Source organism: Nycticebus coucang, chromosome 22 (assembly GCF_027406575.1).
Source record: "Nycticebus coucang isolate mNycCou1 chromosome 22, mNycCou1.pri, whole genome shotgun sequence".
Classification (NCBI taxonomy): domain Eukaryota; kingdom Metazoa; phylum Chordata; class Mammalia; order Primates; family Lorisidae; genus Nycticebus; species Nycticebus coucang.
The window spans coordinates 23,042,808-23,063,601 of record NC_069801.1 but is presented as its reverse complement, the minus strand read 5'-3'; the positions used below and the strand labels follow the sequence as shown (position 1 = coordinate 23,063,601).

The 20,794-nt window shown below is 41.1% G+C and overlaps 1 protein-coding gene across 1 annotated transcript in view; it reads left to right on the top strand.

The window, feature by feature from the left end:
- The window catches only part of SRSF4 (serine and arginine rich splicing factor 4), a 29,846-nt gene extending 9,253 nt beyond the window's left edge, over positions 1-20,593 (top strand). The window contains exons 2-6 of the mRNA XM_053576620.1: positions 8,933-9,075; positions 9,988-10,100; positions 15,640-15,854; positions 18,683-18,772; positions 19,096-20,593. Of these exons, the coding sequence (XP_053432595.1) occupies positions 8,933-9,075; positions 9,988-10,100; positions 15,640-15,854; positions 18,683-18,772; positions 19,096-19,927 (1,393 nt within the window). The 3' untranslated portion in view covers positions 19,928-20,593. The remainder of the gene's footprint in view (positions 1-8,932; positions 9,076-9,987; positions 10,101-15,639; positions 15,855-18,682; positions 18,773-19,095) is intronic.
- Positions 20,594-20,794: the final 201 nt, after the last annotated feature.

The window sequence follows — 20,794 nt, the reverse complement described above, 5'->3', positions numbered from 1 at the left end:
CAGAAAGGAGGATCACAAGTCAGATTTTCCTGCCAATATATTGGTGTCCTCATTGCTGAGATAAAGGTTTCTTAATGATTTTTTTGCCTTTATCTTCCTAGACTGCTGTTAAAATTTTGATAGTTTATAGGTTTGGTTCCATTAGCAGAGAATAAATGTTCACAACTTACTAGTAACTGATGTAGAAATGATATTTCCTTGCTTGCCATTTAAAATTTCTGATGAAATGCTGATATTCATGTGGGCATTTTTTCTTCTACAGTATAGCACATAATTTAATGGAACTAATATTCTGTGCTCCTACAGCTTGTGTTTCTCAAAGTCTAGTTTAATAGACCACTTCTTTCCATTGATGTATAGGAAGCAGTAGAACAGGTTTTAGATAGGACCTGGGTTTTGAAGAATCCTAGGTAATTAGGCATAGCATTGGCAAGTTACTGGACTGCTCTAACTTTGTTTCTTCATCAATGAGATGGCAGTAAACCTCAGAGTTGTGAAAATTGAATGCATATTATATGTGTAAAGCACTTAAGCATAATGCATGGTCCCTAATAAGACGTTCAGAAAAGCAGGAGTAGTTTATCATTACAAAGGAATTTGAAGAGAGAGTCCTTATGGGCTAGAGTAATCATGTTACAATAATGTGGTGTTAATGAAAATTAAATAAGATCTTAGATTCTTATCATCTACAAAATATTTTTTTGGTTGCTATAATTGTAGTGTAGTTGGAAGTCTGTAAACTTTCTAGTATTTGATTTCTAGCCCATTTTTCCCTCCCCATTTATACTTATATTTATAATTTTTGGTCTCAGTTACCATTTCTTGTAAAACTAAATGCATTTTTAAATATGTATGATTGTCAATATTCATTCTCATCCACCATGTCTAGATCCAGCTCTTCATTTTCTCTGTGCTGGTCTAATTGTTGCCAGACCTTAGAACCAAAGACAGACTCTAGGGGTTGATGTGGGACCTCCAGAATGGGGATTGCACAGAATAATCTTATTTTTCCTCTATTCTTCTAGTCTGTTATGTTCTGAACCCACACATGTTTTCGGAAGGACCAGATGGCTGACACTGGCTAATGGGAACCAAAAGACAAGAGTGAAAGTAACCTGGTTGTCATATACCCCCAGCTTAGAGGTGCTTTACCCTGCTCCAAGATAAATCTCTTTTTTCCTCTGGAGACTTCCTCCTGCTATATCATAAAACTTTACTGCAGCGTGGCTTGTCTAGCTTAGAATCCTTAAGTCAAGCAGCACTATTTGAAAATGATGAATGAAAAAGATAACTCTCAAGACTGAGAAGTATCTGCCTTTAAAAGGCAGTGGACACTTGGGAGGCCAAGGTGGGTAGATTGCCTGAGCTCAGGAGTTCTAGACTAGCCTGAGCCAGAGGAAGACCTCATCTCGAAAAATAGCCGGGCATTGTGGCGCCTGTACTCCTAGCTACTTGGGAGGCTGAGGCACAAGAATCACTTGAGCCCAAGAGTTTGAGGTTGCTGTGAGCTATGACACTACGGCACTCTACTAGGGGTGACAAAGTGAGACTCTGTCTCAAAGAATAAAAAAAAAATAAGGCAGTGGAACTTTATGGTTTAGAGCTGAGGGGTTAGACGCACAGGTCTGGATTCAAATCCAGCTTCAACACTTATGAGTTCCTTGACAATGAGCAAGTTTTAGCCTCTCCAGGTCTTAATTTCTTATTGTAAAATGGGAACCATGATAATACATTCTTCACGTTTCAGTCATGAGGAATGAATGAAATGTTATGGATAAATTATTTATTATGTACCAGGCACTGTGATAAATACACAACAGACATACTAGCCTTTGTTGTTATTAAAGAGTTCATAATCTAATGAGAAAATAAGCACAAAGAAACAAACAAGGCTTTAAAAGCCACAAAAACAATCACCATGTAAAATATAAAATCGAATAGAAGTGCTAAAGCTAAAGAAAGTGCTAAAATAATTGGACTCAGGAGGGTTTCTGGGGCTTTGTGAAAGAGGTATGTGGAAGAAGATTGCTGTGCTTCAACTTGTGCAGTCAGGATGTTCCTGGTTAGAGAATGACACAAACAAAGATATTTAGAAGTCATTATAAACCTCCAAGCAAAAGAATGAACTGACTTTCCCTGCTACAATGAAGAGACAAGTTGACTAAAAATAGCTCTACCCGGAATTATGTAAATCAATCAAAAAGGTAGAAACAGTCCTGAAGGCCCAGCAAAATGAGGAAACTATAGAACTTGGTAGTAAACCCAGTGGGCAACCAGGGATAAGTTGTTAAAAATGATTGCAAGGTTGTTGGAAATGAATGGTCAGGGGATCCGGAAGAGAGAAATCATGAGGTAGGTTTTCTTCTTTGAAGGTGGGGAAAGATCAAGTGCAGACTGAGCTGTGGCCAACGTTTGCAGACCAGGAATCCACACTAGCTCTAATCAAAGAGCTCTTGGTGTGCAGGAACTGCCAGTTTGCCGACGTCAAAAGAGCCCCAGACTGGGTAATGGTGAGCCCTGAAGTCGCACCCCAGCTCTGCCACTCAGTGAGCACGGGTAAGTCATCCACCCTTTCTGGGTGGCCTTGATGGCCCTCCCTCCTCTGAGACTGAAAGTCAGGGAGGCCAGAATGCCCAAAGCAGCCTCCTTCCCGTCTCAGGATAGGAAAGGATCTTAGGAACCTACCTCGTGGTAGCAGCTTCTATTTGGGGGTTATAAACAACCCCCAAATTACTGGAAAAATCAAATTGCAACCATAATCACTAATCCCAAGCAGTAAATGTGACACTGGTTAATTCTATTGTGAGGGCCTAACTGCTGGTTCCCTGGAATGTTGCACACCTTTGGAATTGGGGCAGTTACACTGTTCTCATTCACAAGTTTTTTCTCTGAGTTGGCCTTATCTGAGCACTAGAGTTGGTTGCAGAAATGTCTTTCTGTAGTTTTCCAAGCACTTTATGCAGACAGCAAGAATTACTGATTTTTATTACTGTCCTGTCCATGTGTCCTAACTCTTTTCACCTCCTAAGACCAAGTTGGCTGAAGCATGGGACCAACACTGAGTGCTTTAAAAGAAAGCTGTTTGATTCCTGTTCACTGAATGCCATTTCTTTCAGGGTAGATTTAAGGGCTGTGCCCTTAAAGTACAGTGCTACTGACTCTAGATTGAGGGCTCAAGCCACCCCATGGGTTAACTTCAACAGATGAAAATTTTTCCTTGGCTACAGCAACATCCCTAATCCTGACCAGCCATGGAGAGGTTCGGTTCTTACAAGGAAATGAGTGAATGTGGGAATGGCTCACCACATTGGGAAAACAAAACTCACATCCTGCTGATGGTTGGCTGAGGACTGTCATGTCCACATACAAAGAAAAGCATGTGGCACAGTTTTAGGACAAAGGTGAGCAGAGATCCACCGTGGAAAGGGGCACATTTTTCTTATAGAGAGATCATCCAAGGCATGTCCTTCGGTAAGCAGTGTTGGTGGGTGACTGTGGTCACACGCATGGAGGCTTGCTTTCCCTTGCTCCTCGTATCCACTCCCCAATAGTTTATGGTACTGAGCAGCCACTAGTCATGCCCTGCCCAGTTCACCACTGATCAGCTTATTCCTAAAGCGGGTCATACACATCATTTTTCAGAGAGGACTTTTTCTCCAGCCTCCCTGTTTAGTGAAGTTGTTTGGAAGATAGGTTACTAGGCTAAGCCATTCTGAAAAGAGCAAGATAATTCTACATCCTCTTTATTAGAAAATACAGAGACAAGGGTGGGCATAGTGGTGTTTGGGACCGTTGGTATAGGTTAGGATCACAGAAAGTCTATTTTAGTAACAGTATTAATTCAGATAATTCTTAGATAAAGAAGTATGGTTAACATTTATAAAATTGGGCCCGGCGCAGTGGCTCATGCCTGTAATCCTAGCACTCTGTGAGGCCATGGTGGGTAGATTGCTTGAGCTCAGGAGTTTGAGACCAACCTCAGCAAGAGCAAAACCCCGTCTCTACTAAAATTAGAAAAACTAGCCAGGTGTTGTGCACCTATCGTCCCAACTACTTGAGAGGCTGAGGTAGGAAAATCACTTGAACCCCCAGGAGTTTGAGGTTGCTGTGAAATGTGATGACACCATGGCACTCAACCCCAAGGTGACAGAGTGACTCTTGTCTCAAAAAAAAAAAAAAAAAAGAAAGTCAAAATTGAAGTCTTTAATAAAAAAATTAAGGCAGGCATAGTGGTGTGCTCCTGCAGTCCTAGCTACTGAGGAGGCTGAGGCAGGATTGCTTAAGCCCAGGAGTTTGCAGTTACAGTGAGCTATGGTGATACCACTACATGCTAGCCCAGGTGACAAAGTGAGACTCTTTCTCAAAAAAAAAAAAAAAGTAATAGTAGTGTTGGCATACCTTAGGTTCGAAAAACATCATTCCAGTTTTACCTTTTCAGAGTTCTGGCAGATAGCCTGAGCAGTACACTAATTACCTGTTGAATGAGGAAGACGACAGCATTGATGAGAATGAAAGTTTAGAACAGCCTGTGTGAGTCAATGTGGCTTTTGTTTGTGGTATTCAGATACCTGTCTATCCTTAGTAAATATCATGGTGCCTAATTTTTTAGAGGGAAAATAATAGCAACTTCCCCTTATTCTTTTGACTCAATCTGTCAGGATAGGAGGTGGCCAGAAGAAAACAGTTTGGGAAAGTTAATACGAGTTGAGTAACCCTTATCTGAAATGCTTGGGACCAGGAGTGTTTGGGATTTGGGAGTATTTGCGTTATACTTAGCAATCAGTCAGCCCTAATCCAGAAGTTTAAAATGCTCCAGTGAGCATTTCCTTTGAGCATCCTTTGTTGGTGCTCAAAAAGTTTCAGATTTTAGATTTTCAGAATAAGAATACTCAACCTGTAGGAGAGAAACGTTGAAGAAAGGAGTTTGGGTGGGGGGCGGTTCTTAATTCAAGAGTATTGTATATTGAATAGTAAGGCCACACTTTTTATTCTTTCATATACATCAGGTAGATGATGAAAAGCTGGAGCATCTGAGAATAAGATGAGGTCTATTGGAGAGCACTTTGTGTTTTTGTCAGTCCCTGCTATGGATGGGTTTTTAAAATTTGTCTTAGATTCCTCCTGAATTCCTCATTCTCTTCACTGTCGTATTAGAATTACTGAAAGATGTTCTTTGTTTTTAGTAGAGCAGAAGGGTATCTGCAGTTAGAGAAATTTATCTGTCGGGTCATGTTTCGTGAGGCTGTCACAGGTTACTCCAGAGATGTTTATACACAGCATATACACACTCATGCATAAATAGAGTGGTGTGTACACATGCATGTGTGTATTTTATATCCATGCTTACTTTGTCAAAGGGGAATATTTGGTGAAATAAGAGATTGATTTCATGTTACTTACTGCAAAGCACAAAGGAAATATTTAGATTGATTTTAAAGACTCCTCAATGTTGGTTACCAGGAAGAACTTTACTTTGTTGAAAGCACTAAATTTAACTAGGGGATAGTTAAAATGTTTAAGTAAACCTAAAATTGGGAACATACATAGTATTAAAAGGTATTATAGATGTTGAAAATTAAGTTTGAGCCTGTTCATCTGTTGCTCTCGCATACCTCTGGTGGTGCCATCTTATTCCAGACATGCCAAATTTTAGAGTTTAAATGACCTATTGTTCAGCCAAAGGAGTACTAATTTTATGTATTGTATTTTTGATGTTCCTAAAAAACCTTAGAGATATTTAGTACAGCTACCTCATTTCATGAATAAACAAAGACCCTTAGAAATAAAATGATTTAAATACACTATTCAGAATTGGTTTATAGGAGAACCAGGACAAGAAGCTAGGCCAGTTCTTGCTCCATTCTTCATAGTTACATGAGTTTAGCTCTGGTATCCAGCCATAGGCTTTTATGCCAGCTCTGCTTTTTATTCATTTTTTATTTTTTGTAAGTTCTGCAAAAAAAAAACCTCTAAAAACTCTATACCTTAGTTTCTTCATCTGTAAAGGAGATAATAGCACCTGGCTCTCTGGTACTTTGAATATTAAACGAGGTATCGTTGCCTAGTATATAGAGAGTATTAAGTCAGTGTTAGGTAACGTTTTATTGTTATTAGCTAGTCTTCCTGCCTTATTTGGGGGACCCATTACTTACTGAATGAAATAGTTATCTTTCAATTAAATCATATCTAAATAAACAGTAATTTGGTAAAAACAACCAACCACACTATTCTGGTCTTTGCTTTACATTCAGAACAGGAGTCTATCAGGTATGGGTTGTTGTATGGGAGGATATTTGTTTTGATCTTCCAAACTGCCCCCAGACCACATCCCACCACCCTAGCACGTCAGTGGCAGAGAGAAATGGCAGACACCTGATTTGATCCTTGAACTGGACTTTGACATGAAAATGTTTCAAATAGGTTTTGTGGCTTTTCACAGAAGAGTAACCAAGATTTTCGTGTAAAATAAATTTGATCTTACGTCTACTAACTTAATAAGTGACTTGAATACTCCAAAAATATGACTACTAAGTGACCTACTTATTGGAACTTTCTAGAAGTAAGTATTAGGGAAGGATCATAGGGGTCATTTTTCTGTAACATCACAGATTGTCCCTACAACTCAGGGAAGAGTTGATTGGCCAGGTGTGGCTTATTTCAGTGTCAGTTGCAGAGAAAGATTAGTCAGTCTGAGCATTAATTTTATTTTTAAATTATTATGCCTCCGTTGAACAGGTCATGATTGCTTTCCCTGAAAGGTCAGGGTAAGTTCTGCTTATAAGCTTTGGAACAGAATGAACACTAACAGGATGATTAGAGTATGGAGAACGTATTCCCATGTGAGTCTGACAGAAGCATCTCTTACCATCAGCAGTCACTGGGATTTATATCTCAGTTGACCTGCAGAGCTTAGGGTCTTGCATTCTGTGACACCCTCCCCCCCCAGTAGTTGTAAACTTAACTATTTTAAAGAAAACAGTTGGCATCTTCCTGTTTTTTCTTTAATTCTCAGTACTCAGTGTTGTCCTTCTGAGATCAGACTAGATCAATTCTGGTCATTGAACAGTGCTAAGCCAGTAGGTGACTCTTAAGGAAGTGGGGGTCATTACTGTCAATGACCATGCCAAACATCCCTCCTTCTTTGCTTGGATTCAGGCTCTTACGTGGTGCCAAGAGCAGTGGTGCTGTGAGCAAAGCAGACTCAGCTCGTTTGGACAACCAAATTAAGGAAGGCACACTTTTTAAACTCTTTTATTTATTAAGGGTTAAAACAAGTAGAAAGGGCGGTGCCTGTGGCTCAGTCGGTAGGGCGCCGGCCCCATATACCGAGGGTGACAAGTTCAAACCCAGCCCCGGCCAAACTGCAACTAAAAAATAGCCGGGCGTTGTGGCGGGCACCTGTAGTCCCAGCTACTCGGGAGGCTGAGGCAGGAGAATCACTTCAGCCCAGGAGTTGGAGGTTGCTGTGAGCTGTGTGAGGCCACGGCACTCTACCGAGGGCCATAAAGTGAGACTCTGTCTCTACAAAAAAAAAAAGTAGAAAATAGTCAGATTCGGCTTTTCATGTGACAATAAAACACTTTCGAGCATGTTCAAAGTCATTCTTTTTAAACCTGTCCGCAATTTCAGCCTGAGCATGAAACCATGTTTTTTTTAAAGACTTCACGATCCATAAATTGAGCCAGGTGGCTTCTGAATTGTGTAAATTGTGTAAAACACTTTCCATTAAATAACTGAGTGTGTCTGTGTCACATTTTTTAAATGGAGTTTAGAGTCAACCCCACTCGGACATTTCAGCATAAAGAATCCTCCAAAGTTGTTACCTACATGTTATAACCTAGCACATTGTCACCTTAAGAGATTCTTGCAGAAAAGGAACTCTTCAGTAAGGGAAAAATTGAATTCTGACTTGTCACTTTTTTAGCATGTCGCTGAGTACAGCATTACATGCTAAAGCAGCTGGAATCATTTTTTATCTGCAGACTAGATGAACCTCTGTCAAGTCTTACATGCTGTTTTAGTGTCAGTATGTTTAAATGTAGAAAACACTAATCAGTGTTTGCCTTTGTACACAGCCTGGTTAAAGTTTAAAGAAATTGCTTATAACTTTGCTTTGTAATTAAATATGACCAGTAAGATGGTTTTGGTTTTTAAATATAGGCAGTGATCGCAGAGCTAGACTTTTCATAGCTGTTAGCCAAACTGTCTCTTGATAACAGTTTTCAGGGCATTTGCTTAATCTTGCAAATTTTGTGCTTTGGTTTTATAAATTGTGCTCTTTTAATAGTCATTAAAAGAATGAGGGGGTTGTTTTCTTTGGGATATGATTAAACCACCAGACCTCTTTGCTTGGAAATTCCTAGTAATGCCATGTAAAGAAATTTGCCTTATTGTATATAGATTTTAGAGAATTCTAGCCTGTCTGGAAATGAATTTGGACTCTCATAGAGAAGTAAATAGCTCTAATTTTTTTTTTCACTGATAATTGCTAGAACAGTTAATTCGCTTGTGACTGATTTGTTTAGGTAGAGGAACAAAAACTCTACTTTTTTTTTTTTCCTTTTATAGAGGAGATTTAAGATAGCATGATTTTTACATAGTTATTTTTACATGTTATTTTTAACATGATTTAACAATACACAGTGCCTTAACGAAGGTCTTAATGTTCTTGGGGAACAACCGAAGTGTTCTCTGAATATCTAGCCAGCCTCCTTCTAGAAATCTAGGAGTCTGCCTTGAGAAGTCTCCCTTCTTCATCCAGTGCCTGTTGGCACAAAGCAAAGTGGTTTCAGCTAAAAAGAGAAAGCTGATCCTTAGTTTTGCAAAACCCACCTAACCTTTGCTAAGCATGAACCTCATTGTTTTCTCTTTAATGTTAGTGAAGCTGGATGTCAAAATGGTGCCAACCAGGATTTTGTTTGCTCTCTTCTAGATATGGTTTTGTGGAGTTTGATGATCTGCGTGATGCAGATGATGCAGTTTATGAACTGAATGGTAAAGACCTTTGTGGTGAGCGAGTAATTGTTGAGCATGCCCGCGGCCCACGTCGAGATGGCAGTTACGGTTCTGGACGCAGTAAGCATTTGAGGGGAATATTTGTATCAATGACATGGTTTAATTATTAAATGCTAATTTTTAAATAATTAATTGTTACATTTAAATGTATTGATATTTAAGCCATTTGTTTATAAATTGTGTATCTTTTTAATGTAGAATTGCAAATAAACATCTTTGATAATATTTAATTTTAATTAAATTAATGACAAATTTCTTGTTTTAATACTTTATAAATATGTTTAATGATGTGTGTTGTTTGTGTTGTTTTTTTCTCTGTAATGCAATTGTTTAACATAGATTTAACAAAGACCTCAATGTTTTAATTAAAAGAATCCTTTGAGGCTAAGATGACTGCCTGTTCCATTTGCTGACCTTGGGTTACCTTTCCATGCGTGGCTCTTTGAACCATTGTGGCCCTTGGCTGACCAAAAACAGGAAGCCATGTGACGACCGCAACCTTTTCCCATTAGACCTGGGTGGTGAGGATCCCAAGGGTTAGACACAGATGAGATTAAACTGAAATAGGTGCCTGAAAATCTTTTTTTTTTTTTTTGTTTTTTGTTTTTTTCATATAAAATATTCACAAAAACTTTAATCACTGTGAGTAACACCAGTAACTGACTTAATAATTTGGTTACTTATTTCCGAATTATTAATAGTTTTTAATTTATGCATGTTAATCTTAAATATAAATATTAATGATATATATACTTACAACTTTGTAAATTAAATTAAATTTTAATGTTTAACTGATTGCCTTTTTAAAAATCTAGTTTAGAATTAAGGGTGGGAATAGAGTTAAAATATTATTAAATAGAGTTAAGCTATTGTTTGGGTGGGGATAAATGATATATTTAAGGGGGATATGTGCTATGTCATCTTTTCCTTTTCCTCCACTGAAGTAATCTTACATATTTGAACCTTCCAAAGGTGGATATGGTTATAGAAGAAGTGGCCGAGATAAATATGGCCCTCCTACCCGCACAGAGTACAGACTTATTGTGGAGAATTTGTCAAGTCGGTGCAGCTGGCAAGACCTAAAGGTTTGGACTCCCATTAACTTTCTGGGCTAAGATTGGGCAGAACTTAGGTTGAGAGACAGGTAAATCTTTGAAGGCTCAGACATACATAAAATATAGTGGTGATATATACTTGAAAGCCTTCATAAAACATTTAGAAACTCTCCAATTAAAGGTTCCATAGGCTCAGCTCAGCACCCATAGCACAGTGGTTATAGCGCCACCCACATGCACCAAGGCTAGCAGGTTCAAACCTGGCCCGGGCCAACTAAACAACAATGAAAACTGCAACAAAAATATAACCAGGTGTTGTGGCGGGCACCTGTAGTCCCAACTACTTGGACACTGAGGCGAGAGAATCTTTTAAGCCCAAAAGCATAGGAGTATAAAATACCTGAGAATTTCACTCCTACCGTACATCATGGGACCATCAATCTAAGGACAAATCTATGTCATACGAAATTTTCCTCTATAGAGGGTGTTAAATGAAGATGCCAGTGTTGTTTTTCACCAGGAGAAGGTTGGAACCACCAAAATTTCCTTCAGCATTAGCTGTAACATGCAAATTTATGTCAGCTGCCAGGGTGGACCCTCATTGATGAAACTGACAATCAGACCTATGTTCCTTCATAAGGTTTGTTTTTCACGGAATATTGTCTCTTGAATTTTTGGTGTCAAAGGATTAAAGTCCAGGTCTGTGTTTACCATCCAGTGTACTCCAGCTCATTTTTTGAGAACAGTGTTCGTTTTTAATCTCACTAGGGAAACAAAGTTTACTATAGTATCACAACCTGGATGGTCTTAGGACAGATGAAAAGAATGTCAGTTTTTGTACCTTGTTATTCTTTTGTTGACCCATCATTAAGAATAATTAGCAGTGGGGTAGGGGAATGAGGTAGCCAGGAAGAGGGAGGGGATGGGGGATCAAGGTGTATGGCACACTTCTTGGGGATGGGACACGAGTATAAGAGGGACTTAAAAAATACAATGAGTGTAACCTAATTCTTTTGTACCCTCAATGAATCCTAAACAATAAAAAAAAAATTAATTTTAAAAGGCAACATACGGGCGGCACCTGTGGCTCAGTGAGTAGGGCTCTGACCCCATACACCAAGGGTGGTGGGTTCAAACCCAGCCCCGGCCAAACTGCAACAAAAAAAATTAGCCTGGCATTGTGGCAGGTGCCTGTAGTCCCAGCTACTCTGGAGGCTGAGGCAAGAGAATCGCCTAAACCCAGGAGTTGGAGGTTGCTGTGAGCTGGGATGTCAAGTCACTCTACTGAGGGTGATAAAGTGAGAGAGACTCTGTCTCTAAAAAAAAAAAAAAAAGACAACATAGGCATACAAATTATTTTTTAAAAAATGCTTTGTGCTAAGGCGGCCCCATATATCGAGGGTGGCGGGTTCAATCCCAACCCCGGCCGAACTGCAACAAAAAAATAGCCAGGTGTTGTGGTGGGCGCCTGTAGTCCCAGCTACTTGGGAGGCTGAGGCAAGAGAATGGCTTAAGCCCAGGAGTTGGAGGTTGCTGTGAGCTGTGTGATGCCACGGCACTCTACCAAAGGCCATAAAGTGAAACTCTGTCTCTACCAAAAAAAAAAAAAATTGTTTTGTGCTATACATTATATAAAATAATAATTTATATGCTAAAAAAAGAATAATTAGCAATTTTACTCTTGTAGTTTTAACTTAAAAGCATTTTCTATCTTGCCCCCACCCCTTATTTTTCTTTTCGAAATTTGCTCCCAGCAACCTTAAAATGAAATTCAAAAAAAATTCACTCACACAGTTGGTTTTAGCATACAAGCTGGGGCCAGGACTCCTGACTTCCAGTCTGGTGTTTTTTCTAGTGCATTGTTCTAGTTGTCAGCATTACAACAAGAGCTTTACTGAAGGTCTCCCAGCAAGGTTGTACTAGCTGAAGGAATGACTCCAGTATTCTGAGCATTAGAGATTGCACATTGTGTGTAGAAACTGGAAGACTGAGTAAAAAATATCAATCAGCTCTTCATGCGGTATCACTAAATTTAGTATGAAATTAATTTCTTAGAAAAGTTTTTAATTTGGGGGTTTAAATGGAGCCTATCAACATTCTTAGTTGACTTTATACATCCGTACCTTGGGGCAGTTTCACTCTCAGAAAATGAAAGTAATAGAGCAGATTTCCTAGCTCTGGAACCCACTTGCCTGGATTGAATCCCTGCTCTGCTGCTTCTCAGTTAGACTTGTAAGATGTAAGCAAGTCACTTACATCTTGCGCCTCATATTTCTCAAAATACAATGGGGTTGTTTTAATTTCTACCTAGGGTTATAGAAAAAGTTGAGTGAATTTTTATATTAAAAGCCAAGAACAGTTCCTGGCACAATAAATACTAATCAAGGAAATGCAAAAATAAATTTAAGTGATATTGGGGCTAGGCACGGTGGTTCACGCCTGTAATTCTAGCACTCAGGAGGCTGAGGCAAGTGGATTGCTTGAGCTCCCAGGTTCAAGACCAGCCTGAGCCAAGAGTAAGATCCCATCTCTAAAAATAGCTGGGCTTTTTTGGGGGGCGGGGGGGGTTTGTTGTTGTTTGTTTGTTTTGCAGTTTTTAGCTGAACCTACCACGTCTGGCATATGGAGCCGGTGCCCTACTCCTTTGAGCCACAGGCACCAAGCTGGGCATTGTTGTAGTCCCAGCTGCTGGGGAGGCTAAGGCAAGAGAATTGCTTAAGCCCAAGAGTTTGAGGTCGAGGTGAGCTATGACACCACAGCACTCTACTGAGGTTGACAGAGCGAGTCAAAAAAAAGAAGAAGAAAAGGTGATACTGGTTTTTTTGTTTTGTTTTGTTTTTATACAGAGTCTTACTCTCGCTCTGGGTAGAGTGGTGTGGCATCGTAACTCACGGTAACCTCAAACTTTTGGGCTTGAGCAATCCTCTTGCCTCAGCCTCCAAGTAGTTGGGACTATAGGCACCCGTCACAATGCCCAGCTAGTTTTTTTATTTTTAGTAGAGATGGGGTCTTGCTCTTGCTCAGGCTAGTCTCAATCTCATGAACTCAAACAGTCTACCCACCTCAGCCTCCCAGAGTAACAGCCACTGTACCCAGCCAGTATTGTTATTTTTTTTAATATGTAAATTGATAATGCCTAGAGATGACGGCATTGAGATAAAAATTATGTAGTATAATTTGGTGGCATGGAGAATTGGTAGTGTATAAAATGATGGTGATTGTTGGATCTACCTCATGGTTGTCTCTATGACTAAATTAATGTAAAACATACCTATTATACAATAAACGTTTAATATGTTAACTGCTGTGATTAGTAATTGAAAATATGGCAGTATAGAGGCGGCACCTGTGGCTCAGTCGGTAGGGCGCTGGCCCCATATACCGAGGGTGGTGGGTTCAAACCCGGCCCCGGCCAAACTGCAACCAAAAAATAGCCGGGCATTGTGGCAGGCGCCTGTAGTCCCAGCTACTCGGGAGGCTGAGGCAGGAGAATCGCTTAAGCCCAGGAGTTGGAGGTTGCTGTGAGCTGTGTGAGGCCACGGCACTCTACCGAGGGCCATAAAGTGAGACTCTGTCTCTACAAAAAAAAAAAGAAAAAGAAAATATGGCAGTATAAAAAGCGGCATTCTTGAAGCCCTTTTACCAGAGTTAGCGTATGTCTTAGTTTTCCAGGGCAGTCCCAGTCTTGACCCATGAATAGCATTCTCATTCACTCTTACATGTATCCCAATTTGGATATTTCACTGCCTTTTACCCAGAACTCCTATTCCTGCAAATAATTCAAATAAATAAAGACATTTTTATACAGAGATGTTCTTTGCTGGATTGTGAATAATGGCAGAAGACCTCATATAACTAAAAAAACTCAACGTTTGATGAATCCTCAGAAAAAAGACTAGGCACACTATTTATGAAGATTGTGTAAGTTAAGATATGTAAGCATGGGCTCGGCGCCTGTAGCTGAAGTGGCCAGGGCACCAGCCACATATTCCAGAGCTGGCTGGTTGGAATCCAGTCTGGGCCCTCCAAACAGTGACAACTACAGCCAAAAAAAATAGCTGGGCGTTGTGGCGGGCACCTGTAGTCCCAGCTACTTGGGAGGCTGAGGCAAGAAAACCGGTGAAGCCCAAGAGTTGGAGGTTGCTGTGAGCTGTGACACTATAGCACTCTATCCAGGGTGACATAGTGAGACTCTTTTCTCAAAAAAAAAAAAAAAAAAAAAGATATGTAAGCATGGTTGTGATGCAGTAAACAAATAATATAAAGTGGCGTGTGTTCAGTGTGATTTTATAAAATATGGACAGCAAAGTAGTATATAAAAATGAACTGTTAAATATTCATATATTCATTCTATAAATAATCTATAGAATACATATTATATATAAAGAGATGTGGGAGCCTGTAGTCCCAGCTACTCGGGAGGCTGAGGCAAGAGAATCGCTTAAGCCCAGGAGCTGGAGGTTGCTGTGAGCTGTGTGAGGTCACGGCACTCTACCGAGGGCCATAAAGTGAGACTCTGTCTCTACAAAAAAAAAAAAAGAAAGAAAGAAATGTGGGAGAATTACCAGTAAGCCCAAATTTTATCCAAATTTTATTACTTTTTCAAACATTTACCATATCTCCTCTTATTTGTGTGTCACATTGCCATTTATCCAGCACATTATTTGTATTTGCTCCTTGGATCATATGAAGTCCTCAAAAGTAATGAGGAAGGAGGCTCATAACGGTGAAGGGATATGTACACAAAAGCTAGACAGTTGTTTTTAAGAAATAATGTAACAACAATTTTAAATTGTGGAGGCCAATTTCATAATTCTTTTACGGAGTTGTTTACATTTTACTTTAGATACCTTATCAGTAGTTGTACCTTGGGGGACCAAGTAGACAAGGTCTTGGCTCTGTTGTCTGGGCTACTGGAGTGCAAGAATGTAGAGCTGCTATCCTAGTTCACTGTTGCCTATAACTTAACGGGTTCAAGGGATCCTCCTGCCTCAGCCACCCAAGCACCTGGGACTATAGGCATGCACTTCCATATCCAGTTGATGCGTGAGTTTCTATAAACAAAAAATTTAGGCTAAGGTTTGAGCCCAGGAGTTAAGGCTACAGTGAACCGTGATTGCACTGCAGTACTGCAGCCTGGGTGACAAAGGGAGGCCCCTATCTCTTTAAAAAAAAAATTAAATAAATAAACAAATTGCCACTATAAAATTCAGGAAATGATAGAACCTCAGGCAACAGTGGGAGCGGAGTCCAATTGTGCAGCCAAAGTGAACCTTCTTTCTAGGGATTTATATACTACTTTTCCTATTCTGTGGGTGGGGGGGTAAAGTTTTATATTTACACAAACATTATTTAAAAGAACAATTTAATATTGTCTCTAACACCTACCTAATGCCTGGTGCATTAAAGAACCTCATTAAATGGTAGGTTGATGGAAATATATAAGAATAAGTTTTATTCTGAGAAAAGCTGACATTTCTTAAAAAGAAAAGCTGTCTTTAGGATGATTGTTTTAGATACTTTAGCAAAATGTGCCGTGATATATTCAGGGACTTTTTTTTTTCTTTAGGATTATATGCGTCAGGCAGGAGAAGTGACTTATGCAGATGCTCACAAGGGACGCAAAAATGAAGGGGTGATTGAATTTGTATCTTATTCTGATATGAAAAGAGCTTTGGAAAAGTTGGATGGAACTGAAGTCAACGGCAGAAAAATCAGATTAGTTGAAGACAAGCCAGGTTCCAGACGACGCCGATCCTACTCCAGGAGCCGGAGCCATTCAAGGTATCGTTGATGGTCTTTTATGGGTTGGAGCTCACCCTGCATTCATTAGAGGTGATTCATTTATGTTCGCTGTTGAGTTCTCAGTAACAAGAATCCATCTGGTTCAATAACTCAACTTTGAACTGAACATTTATTTGTAGAACTCCTGGACTATTATGTCATGATTACAAATAAAAGTAAAGTCCTTGCTCTGAGGTAGGAATCAGTGGCTTTCTTTCATATTTCTTCTTTCGACCTGCAGCTCGTACCCTGATTGGGGGCTTCTATGGCCACTGGTCCCTTAGTTACTCTCCCAGATATGCTACCTACTCAGGACTCATAACTTGGTCTTGTTTGCAGCAGCTCTGCAAACAGGCCAGGTACTGGGCAAAGCATGTTGAAGGGAACGCAGATAGCACCGGTCTGGGGAATTAGCAATGGCTTCCCTAAGGACATGTTGCAGAAGCTGAACGCTAAAGGATAAGTCAGAGGGTGGACAGAGAGAGAAGCCCTTTTAGCAGAAAAGGGCATTTTTGAAGGCCTTGGAGGTAGGAGAGAGTTTCCCAGAGTAGAAAGGCTAATACAGGAAAGGAACAGGACAGTGGCTTGAGATAAGGCAGAGAAGGACCAGATCAGTCTGAGCGTTGGGCCAGGGCAAGAATAGAAGAATACAGAGAAGTTGTTGGAGACTCTTAAGTTTTCAGAGGTTTTTTTTTGTTGTTGTTCTTCTTGTTTTTTTGTTTGTTTATTTGTTTTTGTTTTGTTTGAGACAGAGCCTCAAGCTGTCGCCCTAAGTAGTGCTATGGCATCACAGCTCACAGCAACCTCCAACTCCTGGGCTCAAGCGGATTCTCTTGCCTCTTGCCTCAGCCTCCCAAGTAGCTGGGACTACAGGCACCTGCCACAACACCTGGCTATTTTTTGGTTGCAGCCACCATTCTTGTTTGGTGGGCCTGGGCTGTAATTGAACCCGCCAGCTCAGGTGTATATGGCTGGCACTTTAGCCACTTGAGCCATAGGCACCGAGCCAAGTTTTTCAGGATTTTGTTGCTTTGTTTTTAATTTGTTACTACAGAAATTTTCCAACATACAAAAAAGCATTAGAAAAAATCAGTTTCTAAACTCTGGATCCCATTATGCTTGTCACCCTTCCAGCTTCAATAATTTTTATTTTTCTAATTGTTTCATCACATCCTGCTACATTATTTTAAAGCAAGTCTAGCTATCCTGTCCTTCCACCTGTAACTACTTCATATGTATATCTAATTTTTTTTTTTCTTATGGAGACAGAATCTCACTCTGTTGCCCTGGGTAGAGTGCTATTGTGTCATCATAGCTCACAGCAACCTCAGTTTCATGGGCTTAAACAATCCTCTTGCCTCAGCCTCCCCAGTAGCTGGGTCTATAGGCGTGGGCCACAACACCCAGCTAATTTTTCTATTTTTAGTAGAGATTGGATCTTGCTGTCACTTAGGCTGGTCTCAAACTCCTGAGCTCAAATGATCCACCCACTTCAGCCTCCCAGAGTGCTAGGATTACGAGTGTGAGCCAACCCTGGGCCAACACAGTTCTTTTTTCATGGCTAACAACATTTACAGTAATTCCATCAAATCACCTAATGTGTAGGCCATATTTATATATTCCTCAGTTGCTCTATGGATATCTTTATATAGTTATTTTTTCACACCAAGGATCTAATTCAAGTCACATACTGTGAGAGGGGTTTGGGTCTCTTCAGTCTGTAGCAATCCCCTCTCATTGCCTCATGACATTTATTTTTCTTAGCTTTTATAATGCTCTCTCACATGCTGTATTTATTTATTAATATCATTAAACTTGTATCTTATATCCTGAGCTTTCTGTAAACTGCAAGTTAGGTCTGGAGGGATGCGATTAAGATGCAACTTAAACACAAGCAAAGCTTTTCATAGGTGGTGGTGCCCAGAGGCTTTGAAAGTGTTCCTCTTTCCATCGTGATGAGATGTCTTAGGCCCATCTTATACATTTCCTGCCCTACCCTGAAATCAGTTATTTCCCCATTGGAGCCCTTGTTGCTTTTGGTAGAAAATAAGTTTACAGTCTGGGCTTTTTAAAGTTTGGAATGTCTTTCTAAACAGCTGTCTAGTTGCAGAGAGGTGCATAGATAGTTAAGCACTAAAGTATATCCAGAAAGGCTCCCTAGGGAATTATTGTGGTGCCAGAGGAGAGGTGTTATGAGGCTTGCCAGGGAGGCAGCTGCCAAGGTGGATAGACCAGGAGAGATTAGGAGGCAGGCACATCAGTATAGAAGGGTACAGGAGAAAGAGAGTCAAGGATGACCATGGTTTCTAGTGTGTGGCATCAGTGGAAATAAGGAATCCAGCAAAAGGAACAGGTTGTGGGGGAAAGTTAGGGTTCAGGATCAGAGGTGGTGAGGGATTCAGGTGACCATCTAGAGAGGCCTACAGATGACTGCATCTGTAGGGCTGGAACATAGAGAGTTTGTGCCTGGACACAGGCAATACTAGAGTTTGTTTTGTTTTGTTTTTGAGATGGTCTCAAGCTGTTGCCCTGGGTAGAGTGCTGTGGTGTCATAGCTCACAGCAACTTCCAACTCAGGCTCAGGTGATCCTCTTGCCTCAGTTTTTCTATTTTTAGTAGAGATAGGGTCTTGCTTTTGCTCGGACTGGTCTCAAACCTGTGAGCTCAAGCAGTCCACCCACCTTGGCCTCCTAGAGTGCTAGGATTACAGGTGTGAGCTACCGTTCCTGGCCCCAACTGTGGATATTTTTTGATTGAAAGGTTGTCTTGGTTGACTCTAATCAGCTAGCTCTTGTCAGCTAGTATTAAAAAATTTTTTCTCCCCCTAGGTCTCGCTCTCGAAGCAGACATTCCCGTAAAAGCAGAAGCCGAAGCGGCAGCAGCAAAAGCAGTCATTCTAAGAGCAGATCCCGGTCCAGGTATGTCTTCCTTGTGTGATTGGACAAGGTCAGCAGGGAGCACTTGGGCCCTGTCTCACTTTCTTTTGTTTTGTTTTTGTTTTTTGCACTTCTGTTTTTGAGTGTGTATCCTGTCTCACTTCGATTTTAATTGTGTGACCAGGCTTCCCTTACACCAACTTTTCCAACTCGAGGAATTGTGGGGTGTTCAGAAAACAATCATCAGCCAGTGCCAGCTGCGCATTGTGTTGGGGGCAGTGTTCCACACTCCCCCTCTTTGGTCTTTTATCTCCTGATTAGCATAGAGTTGCAAAGGGCTCAGATGACATCCCGTGTCTCCTCAGGTCAGGCTCCCACTCCCGGAGCAAGAGCCGCAGCCGCAGCCAGAGCCGCGGCCGGAGCAAGAAGGAGAAGAGCAGGAGCCCCAGCAAGGACAACAAGAGCCGCAGCCGCAGTCGCAGCCTGGGCAAGAGTCGCAGCAAGAGCAAAGACCAGGCTGAAGAGAAGATCCAGAACAACAGCAGCACCGGCAAGTCCAAGAGCCGAAGTCCTAGTAGGCACAAAAGTAAAAGCAAGAGTCGGAGCCGGAGTCAAGAGCGGAGAGCAGAGGAGGAGAAGCGGGGGAGTGTGAGCAGGAGCAGGAGCCAGGAGAAGGGCAGGAGTCAGGAGAAGGGCCTCCTCAAGAGCCGCAGCCACAGCCACAGCCGTGGGGGCAGCAGGAGCCGCAGCCGCAGCAAGAGCAAGGACAAGAGCAAGAGCAGGAAGAGAAGCAGGGAAGAGAGCCGCAGCCGCAGTCGCAGCCGCAGCAAGAGCGAGAGGAGCAGGAAGCGGGGCAGCAAGCGAGACAGCAAGGCAGGCAGCAGCAAAAAGAAGAAGAAGGAAGACACCGACCGCTCGCAGTCACGGTCACCCTCCCGCTCAGTGTCAAAGGAGCGCGAACACACCAAGTCCGAGTCTGGCCAGAGGGAAGGCCGAGGGGAGAGTGAGAGTGTTGGCACCAATCAAGAGACCCGGTCTAGGTCAAGATCGAATTCCAAATCGAAACCAAACCTTCCGTCAGAATCACGCTCCAGATCAAAGTCAGCTTCAAAAACCCGATCTCGGTCCAAGTCTCGATCCAGGTCTGCTTCCAGATCAGCCTCCCGGTCTAGATCTAGGTCCCACTCAAGGTCCTAACTGGCTACGACCACAGCTGGAACTACCCAGGAAGTCTTTTGTACATGTTTGGTAGCCGTAGCACAAGTGATTGAAGTAGAACATGTCACTGCTGTACATTTTTAACTCCCCTAATGGTGTGTCTATAATTGTTAAATCTAAGTGCTTCCTCTCAGTAAAGCCTCCTGGCACCAGGCCTTCCTGCTCGACTGAAAAAAAGTTTCTCTTTGAAAACCCCCCTTTACTCATGGCCCACAGTAGAATATCCAAAACGCCTTGGCTTTCAGGCCTGGCCTTTCCTACAGAGAGCTCAGTCCCTGGACGGCACTAAGGCTGGAATGATGACATAGGTAGGTACGGTGAGTTCAACCATTTTTGCTCTTGAATTGATGCCCTTTGATGTATGCCATTTAGTGAAAGTGCTAAGTCTTAAGTTTCCTACCACTTTGGTTTCATATTTTTGGACTTAACAAAGTTGTGAATAGCACAGTCGAGGAAAATTGATACCTGCAGTAACCCATAGGAAATAAACTGTAGAGTTCCATATTCTGGTATTGTGATTATATTGTTTTATATTAAAAAAGAAAATAAAAGAATTTTTTTTAATTTTATTTTTCCCCGTCTTGCAAAGTATAGTGACCCCTGTTTCCATTAAATTTGAATAAAGACTATTTTTGCTTGACAAAATTCCATGGTGTTTGAATCAAAGTTGCATTTCCGGATACAGTGTGATACCTCTTTTTGTGGCATAAAAAGTTCATGTGTAATGGCTGTTTTGTTCCTTGGGATCACCCAGCACTTTACCGAAGGATTTTGCTCACCCAGCAGAATAAAAGCACATTTCCTATTTAGGATCCTTCCTCTCTTAAGAAGCTTATGGCCAAGCTG